The following is an 18,849-nucleotide window of genomic DNA, read 5'->3' on the forward strand; positions in this document are numbered from 1 at the left end:
GTTAGCACCCTTGAAGAATGCAGATTTTCCTTCAGAGAAAATTCAAATCATGTTCCAAAGCCTCTGAGGGCAGTTTCCAAATGGGAGTTTCAGAAATGTTTTGAGAATGTATTGGAATAAACATCCAAGCCTCTAAGGACTACTTTGAAGAGGATAATGTCTGGCATATTGTGAATCTGTGTATCGTTCTTGTTAAATAATCTGCTTCATTACCTGTAGTTATAATTCTTTTGCCCTCAGCAGTTGGAACCAAGCCTACGGCCCAAGCACAAGCTTGGAAATTTTCTAACTATGTTGTCATTCAGATGTCATCTAGTAGGATAAATGCCTGAGTCTGATGGGGAAATTATAAGCTCCTTCCAGAGAAGTGAAGGCATCTGAAAATACCTCATGTTACCTAGCTGGACCATGCGTACCTACTGCTGGGCTAAGGGAACCTGAGTTCACATAGGAGCCTACTTTGTCTGGTGGTGGTGGGGATGGGGGGGGGGCTTTAATAAATACCCAGCCCATTGCTCTGGTCTGATGTGGTCCAGCACACTGCTGCCTCAGCATGAGGCCTCTCCCGAGCTGAGAAGGCAGCCTGAGCTCAGTCTAGATTTCTAGGCTTGTAAGTAGCAGTTGAGGTGGTAGGTAGGGTTCATCTGTGGCCTTTGGGGTCCTCTTTACTCTCAGTTTCAAATTTTTTAGTCAACTTTAAAACCAAGGAATCTTAATAGGTAAGGGACCTTACATGCCATCTGTGCTAAACTACAGAGCAGGGGGAGAAGGGACATAGACTAACTTTTTCTACCTCACTCACTGCTGTTATCCCCAGCATCTTAATTGAGTGGCATGTGGTAGGGATTCAAAAAATATTTTTCGGAAGGGTAAGTCCCTGTGAATTTAAGCAGACCATTACTATTGCTTCATTTGTTCATTTATTTGCCAACTATTAATAAGCACCTACTATGTGCTATTTACTCTAAGTTCTGGGATATACTGCAGTGAACAAGACAGTCCATGTCCTCAAGAGCATAGTCTGTAATGGAGAAATTGGGAATTAAAAAGAACTTGTAGTCTTTAATTAGAATTTAAGAATAAAAAATTCTCCCTCATTTTGTTCATTCTAGATCTTCTCATGTCTGAGGTCTCTTTGGGGGCCATAGAAAACACATATAATCCCTTTTTCACATGAGAGCCTTTCAGAATTCTCAAGGCAATTACCCGCTTCCTCCATCCCCAGTCTTGTCTTCTCCAGGGTAAACATTCTCCATTCCTTTAGTCATTTCTCCCGTGACATGCCTCTGAGTGCCCCCTCCATCCTGGTCGCTATCCTCAGGATTCAGTCCAAACTGAGTCTGTCCCTTTGACAGCGTGGACTCCAGAACTCAACACAGTATCCCAAACATTAAGTTCCAGGGAACGTTCCAGCCTGGAGCCTTTCCTGCATTTCTTCTTTTCTCTGCTTGCTCTGGGCCCAGGCGATGGATGATGGAGAGAGAAGGTCCTGGACTTGGCCCGACTGAGAACGTCTTCATATTTGGCTGGCTAATCCTAAAAGTGAAAACTCCTTTCTTTTGTCTCCTTTCTGCCTTCGCCCCTCACCCCTACCATTCTCCAGTGGATATATACAGTCCGCGTACAGCCTTGCTGCCAGTGGTTTGACTTTCCTTTTCTGAGTCACTGCTTTTCTTTTCCAGGGAAATTAGCATGAAAAAGCAAATTCCAGTTCTATAACTTTATTCTGTTCCAGCCCTTTGTCCCATTCTCTCCCCCAGCACCCACCAAAAGTGACAAAAGTTGAGTCTTGTGACATCACAATACTTAGCTATTGTATCAACTGCAGTGATGTCACCAACAGAGGATTATGACTTCAGGGAAGAAAGGAGGGAGGGAGTGTAGCAGGCAAGAGCCTCCTTGGGAACAAAGGAGTTATTTTCATGCAAATCTTCACCCAAAAAGCCCAGTTGGCCTTTCTGTGGATGGGGTGTCTGTCTGTGGAAGCCCTCACTGATTCCCACTGCTCCCTCTCTCTGTGGATTAATGGTTTGGTTTGTGGACATTGCCCAAGTCTGAGCATGTGTGGAAGTCCCCCAGCCTGGCTGGCTTCTGGGCTGGCTTTGGGTTTTGTTCACGAGGTCAGTGCTGAATAGAGATTTTTAGGGAGGGAATTCAGAGGAGAGCCTGGGAGCCCGGGGTGAAGCTGACACAGATGTGCACATGCTCTCAGCTGAGAGGGAGCTGCTGTGCAGCCACTTCTCTTCAGGCGGTAGGGGTGGGGGGCAGCTGTGCTGTCAGCTGCTGTGTGCCTGAGTGTGCCCTGCATGCACCTGAGTGCCTGTTGCCCGCCTCCTGCTGGGGCCGGGTTGGGCCTGCCCTGAGAACTCCTTCTTGGCTCCTTGAGGCAGAGATGTAAAAACACCTGCTGCAGAGGTTCCCAGACGCTCTCAGTTCCTGGGCCCTTAGCGTTTCAGTAATTTTTTCACAGTGTCCCTAGGCCAAAAAAAATACCTGAGTTTCATTTGTGAAGCATTTAGGTCTCAACCATGTAGCAAGAGCTTATATCTTAACAACTGAGTGGCCATTTGAAAAAAATTACACACGTAAATTGAAAGGAAAAATATTTGTATTTCATTCTTAAATAGTCACAGTTACTAACTAATGGGAGGGACTGGGCCCTATACAACATCTCATGTCTTGGTATGGGGACAGATTTCAGCTACACTTGCAGTGAGCACAGCATTCTGTAGGACCTTATAGAATGACTATGTTGTACACCTGAAACTCATGCAACGTTGGGTGTCAACGCTGGTCAAAGAACCCCCTCACATCTTGGAGTCAGAGTGAATATTGCCATCCTCATTTCCTGTACACCTGAAACTCATGCAACGTTGGGTGTCATCGTTGGTCAAAGAACCCCCCTCACATCTTGGAGTCAGAGTGAATATCGCCATCCTCATTTCCTGTACACCTGAAACTCATGCAACGTTGGGTGTCAACGCTGGTCAAAGAACCCCCCTCACATCTTGGAGTCAGAGTGAATACTGCCATCCTCATTTCCTGTACACCTGAAACTCATGCAACGTTGGGTGTCAACGCTGGTCAAAGAACCCCTTCACATCTTGGAGTCAGAGTGAATATTGCCGTCCTCATTTCCTGTACACCTGAAACTCATGCAACGTTGGGTGTCAACGCTGGTCAAAGAACCCCCTCACATCTTGGAGTCAGAGTGAATACTGCCATCCTCATTTCCTGTCTATATTGCTTTGCATGTGGTACTTGCTTTTATCACTGTAGCTGCTAAAACCCAGCTTCACAAAGAAATGACATCACTGAAAAGAAGGCAGTGCAATCTTATATTAAAAGTATAGACCTGTGGGCTGTCCAACAAATGTTGAATATTGCTCTGTTTCCCTCAAAAAATTAAATGAGATAAATGCATGGGGAGCCTGGGTGGCTCAGTCAGTTAAATGTCTGACTTGGGCTTAGGTCATGATCTCAGGGGTCCTGGAATTGGGCCCCTGGAATTGGGCCCCATGTTGGGCTCCCTGCTCAGCGTTGAGTCTGCTTCTCCCTCTTCCTCTCTCTCTGTCCCTTCCCCCATTTCTGCTCTTTCTGTCTCTCTCTCTCTCTCAAATAAATAAATAAATAAATAAATTCTTTAAAAAAATGAGATAAATGCATGCATAGAGCCAGCAGAGCCTGGCAGTATATGTGCACTTTCTTCTACTACCTTCCAGAATTGAGAAACAAAGGACTTTTCTCCAAAGGGAAATTCAGCCCTAATGATCTGGCTAAGATCTGTAGTATGAGAGTGACTCTGTTTCTTCTTGATAACTTTGTGTATCTAATGTTCCCAAATCTGCAGATCCCTGTAACCTGTGTACCCACTCTGTAGGTCCCTTTCTCACTCTCTAAATGGCATTTTTTAAATGAACAAAGTTCTTATTTAATGTAGCTGAATTTATCAGTGTTTTTCATTAGGTTATCGCTTTTTGTGTCTTGTTCAAGAAATCTCAGCCTCCCCCAAGGTCTGTCTCCTTGGCTTTTGCTTGTGGTTTTTCTTCTGCTTTCAGTGTTCTTCTTCTGCCTTCTTTATCTTTCCCAAGCTCTGGAAGACTCAGCCTAGTGTCACTCCCTGTCTCTTCCGGAAGCCCTTCCTGAAATCCATTCTGTCCACCTCATTAGGTGTCTTTTCCTTGCTCCCAGCGCTCTGTGTTCATACTTTTTTCACAGTTCTGGTTACATTGTACCAAATCCTTTTTAGTCTGATTGGGTCAGGATGGGGAGCTCCTCAAGGGCAAGGACCAGAGTACAGCACAGTGGCATGGGGTCCCGGCTGGGAAGATGTTCTCAAAGGATACAAGGAAGTAAACGAATGAAAGCCTTGAGTGCCCATACCCTTGGGGGCTCTCTCTTCTCTACTTCTCTGACAGTATTTCCGAGCCTTTCTCAACCTGTTCCCTCTTTTGATGAGCATAAAGACCTTGTGGGCAGATTGTGAATCCCCCAGGGAGTGTGCTCCTGATTGAGAGTTTTGGGCCGATGAGTCATATCCAAAACAGTAGACATCTGAAAAGGAAGGTCCTGTAATTCATTAAGATCCACAGAAAGGACGCTTGCATTTTGCAATTGGGAAATCATTGTAATCTTTGCAGAGAGCAATTTCAGGTGAGTTCTTGGGCTGAAGCCACCCTTGCCCTGAATCTTTTGGGTGCTCAGAAGACTGGCCCCTTTTGAGTTTTCTGAATGGGTGTGATTGGTGCAGGTAAAGGTCAGACTGACCTGGGAAGACTCGTGGGGTTGGAAGATGGGCCTGATCGGTAACAGAGCCCAAAGCTGCTCACCCTGCCCAGGGAGGGTCACTCCAAGCTGGTGGCAAATGTTTTGTCATTCAAAAAATAATTATCGAGGGCCTGCTGTGTAGCCACTGATGATACAGCTGTGAATAAAACACAAAAATCCTTAGCTTATATAAACATAATAAGTGGAAAAGAAAAGTAGTATTTTAGGTGACCGTAAATGATATGGAGAAAAATAAACCAGAAAAGGGAGAATAGGAGTGCTGAGGGGCAGCAGGATGGAGGAAGGTTTTTTGTTATTTGTTTTTCTGTTTGTTTTTTTTTTTTAAGATTTATTTATTTACTTTAGAGAGAGAGTACATGTGCGTACAAGAGAGCATGGGAGGGGGAGGGGCTGTGGGAGACGGAGAGAAAGAATCTGGAGCAGACTCCATGCTGAGCATGGAGCCTGATGCAGGGCTCCATGTGGGCTCCATCTCAGGACCCTGAGATCATGACCTGAGCTGAAATCAGGAGTCTGATGCTTAACCTGCTGAGCTATCTAGCAGCCTCTGGTTTTTTGTTTTTCGTTTTGTTTTGTTTTTAAGATTTTAAGTCATCTTCACATCCAACATGGAGCTCGAACTTACAACCCCTAGATCAAGAGTTGAATGCTCTACTGACTGAGCCAGCCAGGTGCCCCCAAGGAAGGTTTTTTAGTAGCAATTTTGTTAATACTAGTTTTTTACAGTGTGGTTAGGGAAGGCCTCACTAAGAAGGTGACATCTGACCAAAATCCTGGGAGAAGAGGGAGCAGGCTCTCTCAGGGGATGTGCCCTAGTTACAGGGCATAGCAGGTATGAAGGCCCTGAGGTAGCCCTGTGCCTCGTGTGTTTGAAGAAGTAACAAGGGACAGTGGGACTGGTGTGGAAAGAGTAAGGGGAAGAGGTCAAAGGGTTAGGGAAGGCCTCACTAAGAAGGTGACATCTGACCAAAGTCCTGGGAGAAGAGGGAGCAGGCTCTCTCAGGCCTAGTTACAGGGCATAGCAGGTATGAAGGCCCTGAGGTAGCCCTGTGCCTCGCGTGTTTGAGGAAGTAACAAGGGACAGTGGGACTGGTGTGGAAAGAGTAAGGGGAAGAGGTCAAAGAAATCCTAGGGCCCCAGCTCATGAGGGCCTGTGAGTCATTGTAAAGACTTCGGCTTTTACTTGGAGTGATTGGGAGCCATGTCAGGGTTTTCAGCAGAGAAGTGACAAGATCTGCATAATGGTGGTGTAAGCTTATCGAGAGTCTGTTCTGTTAGTTTCTGTTTTCTTAGTGAAACAGGAAGCAAAATCAGCTAGAAGAGTAAGGACAAGGGAAAAGGTTTGAAGGCTGAGAGAGGGGGGAAAGCTAACCTGTTGCCTGGAGACCTCAGGTGTGTTCCCTCTTGGTTCTGAGTATCCTCTGTTTTTACGTAGATGGCTTCTTGTTGGTCTCCATGTTCTTGTTATAGAGGTGGGGTATTCTCCCTATGCTACAGATAGGAGAATGGCAGTATTGAGACTTGAGAATGGCAGTATTGAGTCCCTTTGCCCTTACTATTTCCTAGTCCCCTTCTGAGAAAGTTGGCTTGTGGGTGGTGTGATTTTTAGAACAGGGGAGGCATCTTGCCATCAGTCAGGTTGAGTTCAGCTAGACTGGAGAGCATGGGAGGGGTGAGAAGGAGGTCAAGATTCAGGATCAGGAAAGGCTTCAGAAAGAAGTTGACATTTGAACTGAGTATTTAAGAATGGGGGAGGAGGACATCAAGATAAAAGGAATCAGTTGAACAAAACCTTGAAGGCATGAACGTTCCTGGCATGCGCAGGAAATGGCAACTAGTCTGCTGTGGCTGGCCGGAGGGAAGGCGCTGGTGTGAGATAGGTCTGCGGCCTTTGAATCAGGATCATGATGACGGGACCCACAGGCTCTTCTTGCCAAAGTGGAAGAGGGCAGTGGTTAGCCCCCAGGAGCAGAGCTCTTTGTGGGGCAAGCCTCTGTTCTACTTTCTGTTTCCAAGTGTTGCCAAGTCATTGGACAGAGTAGGCTCCGTTGTCCTGGCAGAGCTGGGTTCAGCTGCTTGCTGAGAAGACGAGTTTCCAGACCGTGTCTGGGTTTTTAAAACTATCTTGGAAGCCACCAGATTTCCTTTGGCCTGGAATTGCCTAACAAGCCCTCACCCCTTTTCAGGCTTTCAGGAAACATTTAAACCCAGCTTCCAACCTCCACAGAATCTGTACTGAAGTGGAGAAGGACCATCTGGCAGGAAAAGGGATTGAAATGGTTGAGGTTGAAAACCCAAACTTATAGGCCTCTTTGAGGAGGAGGGTTGGGAAAGAGGATGTGGGAGTGATAAATGGATAGTAAAGAGATGGAAAGAGCTTAATTTTTTTCTGATTATTATTCAACAACAACAGAAAAAAAAAAAAAACATCTTTTTTCCGTGGCTGGTTGAGGAGGATTTCAGCCTCATAGGGACCTGTAAAAACTGACTTCCCAGCAAAACAAATCTCAGCTCTTCTCCACTTGACCAGGCTCATAATCCCCTTCACATTTTTGCTTGAAGGGCTTTCTGGACCTAGAATCCCCAGAACCTAGGGCTGGAATGGAGAAGCTCCAGGGTATAAGGTATGTAGAAGTAGTGGCAGAGGTCTGGCATTATGGAGGGAAGTATGGGATAGAGTGGGGAAGATCATTCCTGGCTCCCTTTCTGAAGCTTCTGTTGCCCACCCACCCAACCTCTGAGCCCACTTTGTCCCCTTTCCTTTGGAAACCCTTGCTTTTTTGGCACAGCAGAGCCAAAGACAGGTTGTGCGTAGATAACCAGTAAGAAATGAATCGGGAAAGGAGGGGAAGAAGAGGCGGATGAAGGAGGAGAAGCCCACATGAGTGAGATGGAGGCAGGTTTCCCAGGAACAGCCTTTCTTTGTGGGTGTGTTGGGTGAGAACTTGTGATTGCAGCAGTATTCCAGAAGGTAGCAGGGACACTTGTGAGAAGATAGACTGAAAGCTCTGAGGTGGGCAAGATCGGCTGAGGGGTGGGAGGAGGAAAAGGCCTGCCATTGACCGTCTGACTGGGTGGCAGCCACAGTTGGAAAACTCCCTTTCATCAGTTTTATAGCAGCTGTGACTTTGCGAAGAGAAGGGGCATACTTTAAAGGATACGGCCAGTGTGGGATTTCTAGGGCCCTTTATCACCATTGCTTTTGACTCTTTGGGGACCCTCTTTTGTCATCAGTTAACAAGTCAGTTAACGTTAAGTTGAGCACTTAGGGAAGAACTAGCTAAAACTGCCCTATAGCTTTCTCAGCCATGTGGGGACAGAGGAGGCCAGCATGGCAGGGGAGTGATATGGCTGGACTTCTAGGAGTGCCATACAGCAGAGAGGCTGAGCCCGTGAGCTGTTAGTCCAGGCAGAGCCAGGAAAGGGAGACACAGCCCTTCCCACCTTAGCCCAAGGCCAGGACATCTGCTGGAGAGAAGGAAAGACGCAAACACTCACACTTCCGAGAACTCTGGTTTGGGTAGTTAAAAGGAACTCATTCTAATGATGACCCTCCCTGCAGCTGGTACTGCCAGGGTTGGTTGCTGGGACTCTTGAAGGAGGAAATTAAAGACCCAAGCCCTCCTCTGGGGGAGCTACTGGTCTGTCTATTCCTTTTCTTGGCCAAGGACCAGCGATGAGGAAAGGTTGCAGGAGGGAGTCAGTAAGAAGGGAAAGAGGGTCTGAGTAGGTGTTCCCTGGGCTGGGGGAGCAGGCGCCCCTCACCGTGGCCAGACTATAGCTGTACAGAGCTGTGCAGTCTCCAGGTTCTCAGGGCACACGTAGAGCTCTGTTCCTTTTCCAACCTTTTCCTTCCCTCCAGGCTGCTTCCACAGGGGAGATTGCTTAAGAAATTAGTGGAATGTGGTTGTTAGCAGAAATTCTCTGATGCGGTTTAGAGGTTTCGTTTGTCGGGTGTCTTGACTTCTTACCTGGACTAGTAAAGCAGAGTGCTTGGCAGGGTCTGTGTTTCCTCTACATGGCGACTTGAACCCCAGCAGAACAGGAGGCTTCCTTCCAAATGCTTGCATCTGTTCCTCATCACTCTCAGGGTACAAATGTCTCCTCCTTCGGGGCAAAGCAAATCTTGTCACATCCATAGGTAGGCCTATGGAAAAGTATCACACAGGCATTTAGAAATATCACCTAAACAAGGGGGAACTTTTTTTTTGCTCTAGGATAGGAAGTTTCATTCTTAGATGTTGGGCATTTTTCAGAGCCTGACTTGATGGGGCCCTTCCTGGACCTTAGGGAGAGCATTTGTGGTCATGGGATTGGATTATAGGGAAAAGGAGTGGGACAGAGAGAGTTGCAAGATGAAGGCTGGCCTGAGCAAAAGCTGGGGGCCTTTCAGAGGTCTTTCTTCCAGTGGCAGTGAGAATAGATGGCAAGGGGGGGGGTTCAAGTGGCTAAGAGGTGGTGCCCTGTGCTAGAGTAGGCTTCTCTTCCCTGCACTGTGCAGGCCCAGCTGTGCAGAGGCTTCGCACGGATGCTCCGCAGGAAGCGTGCTCCGGGTCCAGTACCGCTTAACCCTTCCCTGCTGAGACGCAGGCTAGGGCGCAGCACTCACCTGCCTACGAGCCAGCTCGGAGCGCTGAGTGAAGCTGGCCAGCTGCAGGCACGGGGGCGGGGGGAAGGACAGCCGTAAATTGGAGAGAGCTTGCTGCATCAAATTGGGCCACTTTTACTCAGTCTAGCCAACTGTTGCTACGCAGAAATGCAGACAGTGACGTCAGGTTTTCTAATTTTTCAAGAGAAAGGCCAGGATCTGACTTTTTATTTGTATTTTATTTGTACCCACCCACTTTTTAAAATGTTTGATAACTAATCCAAGTTTCTTAAAAATAAAGGGAAGCCAGATGAGACCTATTTTTACTCTTACAAACCATCAGCTTATGTCTTTGGGTATAAACTCTTTTTCCTAGGAGTTGAAAGTGAGGAGAAAGTGTGGAAAGCAGATGTTAGCCACCAGAGGTGGGTGGCAGGAAGACATTGATAATGCTTTCACTGGACCTCGTGTTGGACCTGCTCTTTGTTGTTGGGGGTCGGTGGTTCCTGTGCAGGGCGGAAGAAGCTGAGGGGCGGGAGGAGGAAGAGGGGCTGAATGAACATCCGTCTTTTATTTGCTTACAGCTGGGAAACCTTAGGAAGATGGTCAGTAGTGACCCTTTGTACCTTTCCAAGTCCTCAGAAAGCAATAGAACACAAACTTTCACACTAACAGGTATATAAACTAGCTTAAAATGCAAATTCCTAGGCCCTACTTATAGATTTCCTTTCAGGAGGTGGAGGTGGGGCCTGGGACTCTATTTTTAATAAGCACCCCACTGATGTGAAGGAGAGTGAGTGAATAGCAGAGTCAGACAGAGCTGAGCCTGCTCTGTTCCTTCACTAGGTGAGTGATCTTGGGCCAGTCATTTAGTCTCTCCGAACCTAAATTTCCTGATTGGAAAAATTGGCCTGCATCATCACTACCTTGTAGAGTGGTGAGAGCTAAATTAGAAGATGATTAGAGCTAATACAGAGTCTTGGCTCCAAGCTGGGGCACTGGGGTGGGCTACCTGGGCTCAAATTCTTGCAGGCCACTTTCTAGCCAAGTGACTCCAGGCAAGCAATTTAACGGCACTGTACCTTGGTTTCCGTGGTTACATGTAAATAATAATAGTACCTACTTCTTAGGGTTGTTACTAGGATTAAATGATTTAATATATGTGAAATGCTTATAACTTCAGCTATTATATAAAGAATGTAGGAACATGTCTTAATAAATGTACCTTTGTTTTCCTTAGGTCCCTTTACCGTGGGTAACAAATAGGTTAAGGCTTACTTCAAATGTCACCTCCCTATGAGGCATTCCTGGGGTCCGCTTTTTACTTCACTCTTCTCCCTTTACAGTTATATCCTCCGGGGTCAGCGACCGTGTCTGAACGTTTTTATATCTTAGTACCTTACACGGTGCTTGCATAGAGCAGATGAATTGAATGACAGTAGTAACAGGGAGTCTGAAGATGACTCAAGGTCGGGAATGGACTGGTTGATTTCCAAATACCTAGAGAAGCATGATCTGGAAGAAAAACCATTTATTAAGCTTCTGTGTGCCAGCCAATCACATGAGGTAGGTCATATTATTATTATTGCTTTTACAGTGAGAAAATCAAGTGCTTGAAACTCACTTGTGCAGTGTCACTTTAACTATCAGTTGATAGAGGCAGGGTTGGAATTAGTTATCTGACCCCAAGTCAGGTGTTCTTCCCACTGCACCTCAAGTACCTGGGACGGTGATTTCTTCGTCTCAGTGCAGAGTTTGTACAATAACTCTAGGAGTGCTGTATTATAGTCCTTTTTCTGGGCAGTCTGATCTTCAGATGGTTGTCTGTAATTGGTTGGAGCTGGGTTTTTGAGCAACTCATGACTGGTGGTAGATGCTAATTGAACAATTTCATTTTCTAAACATGCAGTTTCTGCCTGGACTTTGCCATCGATGGGCCTAGGAACTAATGAAACAGCCTCTCAGCCCCCTTCTCTGCTCCATGCCCAGTGGGTATTTCCTCTAACTGGAGTATCTTCTCTCCTTACAGCCAGACTAGTTAAGGTGTCAGGCTGAAAGCATAGCTGAGAGCCTGGAGTTGCTCTTAGGGCCCTGGAAGAAACAGTGTCCCCCAGGAAGCCAGCCATGCACAGTGCTCAAGCCTGAGCTTCAGGTGTAAAGGGTTAGCCTGGTCCTTAGTTCCTCAAGCCCCTAGATATTCCCTGATCTGATAGACCTGGCCTGGAGAGAGCAGGTGGGAGGAAGGATGACAAGTTGGCATCTCTGTTCTTCTGAGTGGGCCTGTCTGGGTTCCTGGCAGTGCCTGCCCAAGATGCCTGAACTCCTAGGCCACTTTTGAGAATAGCAGCTGTGCTCTTCCAGAAGTGTGATCAAGAATCCTTGCCATGGGCCTCATAGAAATTTTGATCCGCTCCTCTCTTGGTTACCTCTACACAGGATTTTTCTTCTTGGCCCAAGCAAATATCAGAGTCATCTGTATTTTTCCTTCTTAATAAGTCGGCTCTGTGTTCTCATATTCAACTACATAAAAGCATTTCTGAGCAGTGGGCCCACCCTCCTTAGATCGGAAATTCAGGGAAAGAAAGAATATATTTTTTATCATGTTATTTTAATATCTTTCAGTTTCTGGTCTTTCCCCAGATTTTCTGCCCTTTCCCTGAGGACTTGCCCTGGAGCCGCCAGAGCATGTCTAGTGTTGTTTTGATGGGTTATGATGGTTATTGTGACCATTGTTGCCATGGGCACAGTTGAAAGCTGATGCTTAGCCAGTTGATTCCTTGTAGCACTGTGCTCCCTGAGGACCCTGAGAACCGGCCTGGGAAAGCTTCCAGAGGCTGCCTTCTCCCTTCTTTCTGTTGCACACACAGCCATATGCCAAGCGCTTAACTTGGTGCTGGGCTGGGGCAGATAAAGAATCTCTCGTGAGCACCAGTGTGCACAGATGCTCTGGTGGCAGGATTGACTTCTCATCCTCATTATTATTATCATCATCACCATCATCACTAACATGCTATATACTTAGGTTTATAAAGATTTCGCCCCCCAACAGGTAGAGAAGGCTTTTCTCTACTTTATGAAGGATAGAAGTGAGGCTCAGGTTTGCTTTTCTTGTCATTGAGACCAATCACTTATTTGCACCAAGGTAATAAGTAAGATGATGGCTTCTAGGATTAAGGTCTTCAGTGGCTGTAAATAAATATGTTTAACTCTCACACCCAAGTGCATTTCATTTTGGTCAGTGTGATGGGAATGCCAGTCAGAGTGAGAGCTGCTGTTCAGCTTCCGTGGAGGGGTGTTAGTCCAGGCCAGAGTGTATATTCACATTGGAAATATGCTTGGTGTAGCAAGTGTGTTCTCTCTCACATCCACTCTCCAAGGCACTTAAAAAAATTTTTTTTGCCCTTAAGTTTTATTTTAACAGCTATAATGAGATATAATTAACATAATATAAAATTCACACATTTCAGTTTTTCGTTTGTTCACAGAGTTGTGCAGCCATCACCACGATCTAATTCCAGTCCTTTTTTTTCACCTCAAAAAGAAACCCATACTCATCACAGCCATTACCTATTCTGCCACTCTCAAGCCAACCTAGGCAACCACTAATTTACTTTCTGTCTCTCTAGATTTGCCTATTCTGGACATTTTGTAAAAATGGCACCAGGGTTCATGCATGTTATAGAATGTATCAGTACTTCTCATTCCTTTTTATGTCTGAATAATATTCCATTGTACGGATCTACCACATTTTGCTTATGCATTCATCCATTGATGGACATGTGGATTTTTTCCACTTTTTGGCTATTACGGATAATGCTGTTATGAACATTTGTATATAGGTGTTTGTGTGGACACAATGTTTTTATTTCTCTTGGATATAAACCTAGGAGTGGATTATGCTAAGTCATATGGTAACTCTGCGTACAACTTTTCTGAACTGCCAAGCTGTTTTCCAGAATGGCTGCACCATTGTACATTCTCACCAGCAATAAATGAAGGTTCCAGTATCTCCACAGCCTTACTAGCATTTGTTTTTATCTGTCTGTTTCATTATAGCCATCCTGGTAGGTGTGAAGTATAATATTTTATTGTAGTTTTGATTTCTGGTTCCCTGATGACTAGTGTTTGTTTCATCAGCTGACTGTCCAGTTTTATATCTTTGGAGAAATGCCCATTCAAGTCATTTGTCCAGTTTTTAATTGGGTTATTTGTCTTTCTATTATTGAATTGAAAGAATTCTTTATACATTCTAGATACAAGCTTCTTAGCAGATATATGATTTGCAAATAATTTCCACTCATTTGTGGGTGTCTTTTAAGTTTCTTGGTGGTATTTTTGTAGCACAAAAATTTTTAATTTTGATATAATACAGTTTATGTCTTTTTTGTTGCTGGTCCTTTTGTTGTCATATCTAAGAAACCATTTTCTAATCTGATGTTACAAAGATTTACCCCTGCTTTCTTCTAGGCTTTGCTTTTGTAATTTTTTACTCTTATATTTAGGTCTGAGATCCATTTTTACTTGTTTTTTTTTGTATGGTATGAGGTAAGGGTCCTACTTTATTTTTTGCATATAAATATCCAGTTGTCCTCACACCATTGGTTGAAAAGACTTCTCTCCCTATTGAGTAGTCTTGGAATCCTTGTTGAAAATCAATTGACCATGAACATTTGGGTTTGTTTCTGGACTCTCAATTTTATTCCCTTGATCTCTCTTTCTATTCTTATGTCCGTATACACGATCTTATTACTGTGGCTTTGTCGTATGTTTTGAAATTAGTCTGAGTTCTCTAACTTTGTTCTTCTTTTTCAAGATTGTTTTGACTGTTCTGGATCCCTTGGATTGCCATAAAGTTTTAGGACCAGTTTGTCAGTTTCTGCAGATGATGGATATTCTGTCCATTTTTGAATCAATTTGGGAAATATTGCCATCTTAACAATTTTGAATTTTCTGATCCCTGAACATAGGATGTCTATTTATTTATGTCTTCTTTAATTTCTTTCAATGATGTTTTATAGTTTGCAATATACAAGTCTTGCATTTCTTTTGTTAAATTTATTCCCAAGTATTTTTCTAAGTATTCTTAGAAATACTAAGGTTTTGGGGTTTTTTTGCTGCTATTATTAATGGAATTATTTTTCTTGATTTTTATTTTCAGATTTTTTATTTCCAGTGGTTAGAAGTAAAATTGATTTTTAAAATATTACTCTGTATTCTGCAGACTTGCCTGACTTGATATATTAGTTAAAGAGTTTTTTAGTGGAATCCTTTGGATTTTCTATGTACATGACCATTTCATCTGCAAATAAGAGATAATTCTACTTCTTCCTTTCCAATCTGGGTGTACTGTTAAGTTTAACCTTTTTCTTCCTTTTATTATTTTAACATAAAGTAATGTTCCCTAAAGGATAATGATTTATTTGCTAACTCTGTATGGTACATGAATGGACATTTTTCACTTTGTCAGTACTTAGATACCATATGTATATTCGTTTTATTTTAATGGATATTAGAAAAATATGATAGCTCACAATTTTATGGTGTTGGCTCAGATGTTACTCTATTAGAATATTCCTTTCTGAGTCTTCTATTTCAAATAACAGATCTTCTTCTCTCTCGCTCTACCTTGCTTCATTTTCTCCTTAATACCACTTATCATCACCATACATATTATACATAAATGTACACTGATGTATCACACCATGTGACATGTGCATGCTTATTGTTTGTTTTTCCTGTGATGTGATCTCCCTAAGGGCAGAGATTTTGTTTCATTGTTTGTTGGATGGCGGTGCCTAGAACATAGGTGCTCAGTAAATATTTGTTGAATGACTAAATGATTAATTATATAGAACAAAGTTAAGTCTTTTAAGACAAGCAAGTCAGTTTCAAGCTGATTCAAGAAAAATACTGAAGAAATAGTTATTCAGGAGGTATGCGAATAGGATGGAATTTGCCAAGGCTCTATGGCATGCTAGAAGTTTGGGAATCTTTAAGAAATGAGAAGAGGTAGGATGGAAATGGAATTTTGTGATTTTCTGTGAAGTGATAAGTTATCTGTTAGCTCACAGACTCATTGCCTAACCCAGATCAGGGGTCCCTTGAGGCTCTTAAACTATAACACATGGAATTAAATCTATGTGGGAAAGTGGTTCCTGCCACCCGCCGCAGAAACCCTCTTGGCAGTTTTGGAGGTCATCTGGAAATGTTTGAGGTACTTTGGCTGCCCGTGGAAACTTGGCTAATAGGCCTTCTTCTTTGCAGGGCTCTGGGTTTGCAGAGAGTAGAAATGACCATGACTGCCAACAAGAATTCCAGCATCACCCACGGAGCTGGAGGCACTAAGGCCCCTCGGGGGACTCTGAGCAGGTGAGTAGGGGAGCACTGCTGGGGGAATGGGGTTCACTGGAGGGTGGCATCAAGGGGCAGCCCCAGATGGCTTGGGTCCAAAATATAAATGCTTATCATCGTGACTCTGACAGTTGTCCAGGTGAATGATCTCGGCCTCATGCTGACTCTGAAGCAAAAGCCATCTCTAATATCTGTGCCATTTTCCAGTTTTATAAGTGTCCATAGGAGAGAGCAAAGGGACCCTTAAACAGACTTTGCTTTGTGTTGTGGGAGGAGCCTAGAGCTCCAGGAATGGAGCCAGCAAGAAGCAGCTGACATTCTCCTGGCTATATCCTTTTCCTTAAGATGGGGACAGCTTGGGGCCTGTGCCTGAGCTAGGCTACACCGTAGTGAGGGAGGTTGACCACACAGGGGGTCGGGGTGGGGAGACAGTTGTGCATGGTAACACAAGTTGCAAGCAGAGGTCTAGGTTCTACAAGAGTTTAGGCTGGGCTGTAAACAAAGCAGCGTGGGGAATTTTAGTCAGTGTAATCTATAATCCTCTTTCCTGGTTTGGTCTTCTTTTTAAAAGTGGAATGTAGAATGATAGAAAAACCACAGATTTTGAAATCATATACAGTTGGTTTCAAATCCAAGCTCTAACTACTCCCCAGATAGTGAGATCTCAGGGCATTTTTTTAAGCCCTCCAAAATCTTGAATACTCATCTATGAAATAATAGTAATAGTACATACCTCACAGAGTTGCTGTGAGGATTAAATGAGATAATATATGTCAGTGCTTAGCATAGTTTCTGGCATAAAGCTTCTCAATAAATGTTAACTCCCTTCCTATGATGGGATAAAAGCTTCTAGAGCTGGAAGACCAATGTGCAGCTCTCACCAGGGTTTCTCAAGTTTGGGTCAGGGCTGGATGCTGATGTCCTAGAAGAACCTCCGGGCTCTTTTATTAAAGCTATGTACCTTTCCTAGCCTCTTCTGCTGAATCTAAGGTGGATAAATTTGGCTTTGGGGACTTCAGCCACTAGAATGGATAGCTGCGAGAAGGATGCTCAGCTTAGGTTGGGGTAGGGTTGGTTCTGTTCTGGGTGTCTGGGCTGTGCGGTGCCAGGCTGAGTCCGGTGGGGTGTGGCACACTCAGGTCTGTCCAGAGGTGGTGGTAGATGTTTGGTTCATTCAGAGCTGGGATCAAGACATGGTTGGCAGAATGGGGCACTGCCCATTGCCTGTGAGGAGTGACTGGTGTCATTGAGGCAGGAGGAGTCTCCTACACCACACATTCAAGGTTTGGTCCTGGGGGAAATGGTCTGGATGGACTGTGCCAACCAGACAGAGACTGGTAGGTTCTGAAGTGTTAAGTACATAACAGCCTGGAACTTAGGCAAATAAATTAGATAGCCACCCTGTGGCAGCAAGACATACAAGAACAGCCCCTACCCCCTTCCCTTGCACTTCCTCTAACCTAGAGTTTCTTGCATACTTGCTTCCCTGAACTGGCTGAGGCGAAGAATGGCAGGAACCCATAACTTCTTGGGTAAAGCAGGTAGAAAACTCGAACTCTCCCTGGGCATGCTGGTGGGCACAGCAGGAGCAGATCTAGATCTCGGCGTCTTTGTCTCCCATTGACTGCTTCTGGGAACCACTCTGCTGTGCTCTCACCAGTCTGGTGGCCTGTCTTACTATGACTGATTTGGCAGATGTAGACTGGGAACTAAGGTTCCCCCTTTTTTTTTTTAAATATGAGATTGTAGAAGTAAAATAAGCATTATTTGTGATTATATAGTTTTAGTGTTAATTTTAAAGAAATAGTATATTTAGAATCTGAATTAGAAATTACCATACCAGCAGCCCTAACTTTTTAAAATATTCTTTTTTCCCCCCAATTTCCACTATGTGGGGGGTAGAGTGGGAGAAGCAGGTTTTACATCAAGTCACAAAGTGGAATCAGGACCACTGACAGGTACCTGTTTCTATTTGGAATATGTACCTACATGTTTTAAATATTTCTATTTTTTTATTTTATTTTATTTTATTTTATTTTATTTATTTATTTATTTATTTATTTACTTATTTATTTATTTATTTATGTTTGAAGATTTTATTTATTTTTTTGACAGAGATAGAGACAGCCAGCGAGAGAGGGAACACAAACAGGGGGAGTGGGAGAGGAAGAGGCAGGCTCCCAGAGGAGGAGCCGATGTGGGGCTCGATCCCAGAACGCCGGGATCATGCCCTGAGCCGAAGGCAGACGCTTAACGACTGAGCCACGCAGGCGCCCCATTAGAAATTGCTCTTCCTTTAGCTTCCTGGCATGCTTGCCATCATAACATGATAGATGATGTTTGTAGATATCTGAGCCTCCGATGTGCCTAAAAAAAGCATTCTTCCAGCCTCCCATCTAGGTCTTCACCTCCCTTCCTTTTTGCCATACTTCATTCCTCTTTCCTGGGTTTTTGGCATGGAGTCCCAGGCCTCTGTGGCTAGCTATAACCTTCTCTAAGAGGCTACTGCTGGACTGTGGGTGTTATTTTGAAAGTGTCATCTGGTGGGTTTGCTGGCTGTCTTCACCCCCAGCCGTATCTGGGTGGTGCTCTTTGGGCTGAGTAGGGCAGTAAATCACCAGTTCATTTAGGAAGTCATTGTCAGTGAACTCTGAGGGCTTTCCTCTCAGGTGCCAGGCTCTGTGGTAGACAATGGGAGAGAAAGAATGGTCCATTCTCTTTCTTCAAGGTATTTACAACTTGGATTAATGACCTTGGCACCTGGATCTCTTAGTCTGACCTTTTGGTAGATGTTTGGCAGTGACCTGAGGCTATTTTTTATCATCACTAGCCTGGGGGTCTCAGTGGGAAAAGACTCCTTGGTGTGTTGGGAACTTTAGTTGGGGACTGGAAGGCTGCTAGGGTCTGGGAAGGCTGGATGTTTGACTTCCTGGCTGCTTTGGGGACCCCCACGTCATCCACATGGAGGCAGAGGAACCCAGTGGTAGTAAGAGGCATTTGTGTCTCACTCTGGGGGTAGGAGGTACTCTGGGGCATGGAAAACTGGTGGAGAAGGGCAGACGGGACCCTGTGGAACTGCCAAGATGGGTATTTGCAAGTTTTTGTCCTTAACTTGAATGAGA

The 18,849-nt window shown here is 44.5% G+C and overlaps 1 protein-coding gene across 6 annotated transcripts in view; it reads left to right on the forward strand.

Annotated features, from left to right (window-relative positions):
* The window catches only part of DENND2B (DENN domain containing 2B), a 165,164-nt gene that overhangs the window by 96,519 nt on the left and 49,796 nt on the right, over positions 1-18,849 (forward strand). For 5 of the 6 annotated variants that reach the window (XM_045803850.2, XM_045803856.2, XM_087868054.1 and 2 more), the window contains one exon: positions 15,641-15,745. In XM_045803850.2, the coding sequence (XP_045659806.1) occupies positions 15,641-15,745 (105 nt within the window). Of the gene's footprint in view, positions 1-10,779; positions 10,943-15,640; positions 15,746-18,849 lie in introns of those variants that run through there. The other variant, XM_045803851.2, reaches the window with a different exon arrangement.

The sequence above is a fragment of the Ursus americanus genome, chromosome 16 (genome assembly GCF_024610735.1).
Source record: "Ursus americanus isolate L20-20 chromosome 16, mUrsAme1.1.p, whole genome shotgun sequence".
Lineage (NCBI taxonomy): Eukaryota > Metazoa > Chordata > Mammalia > Carnivora > Ursidae > Ursus > Ursus americanus.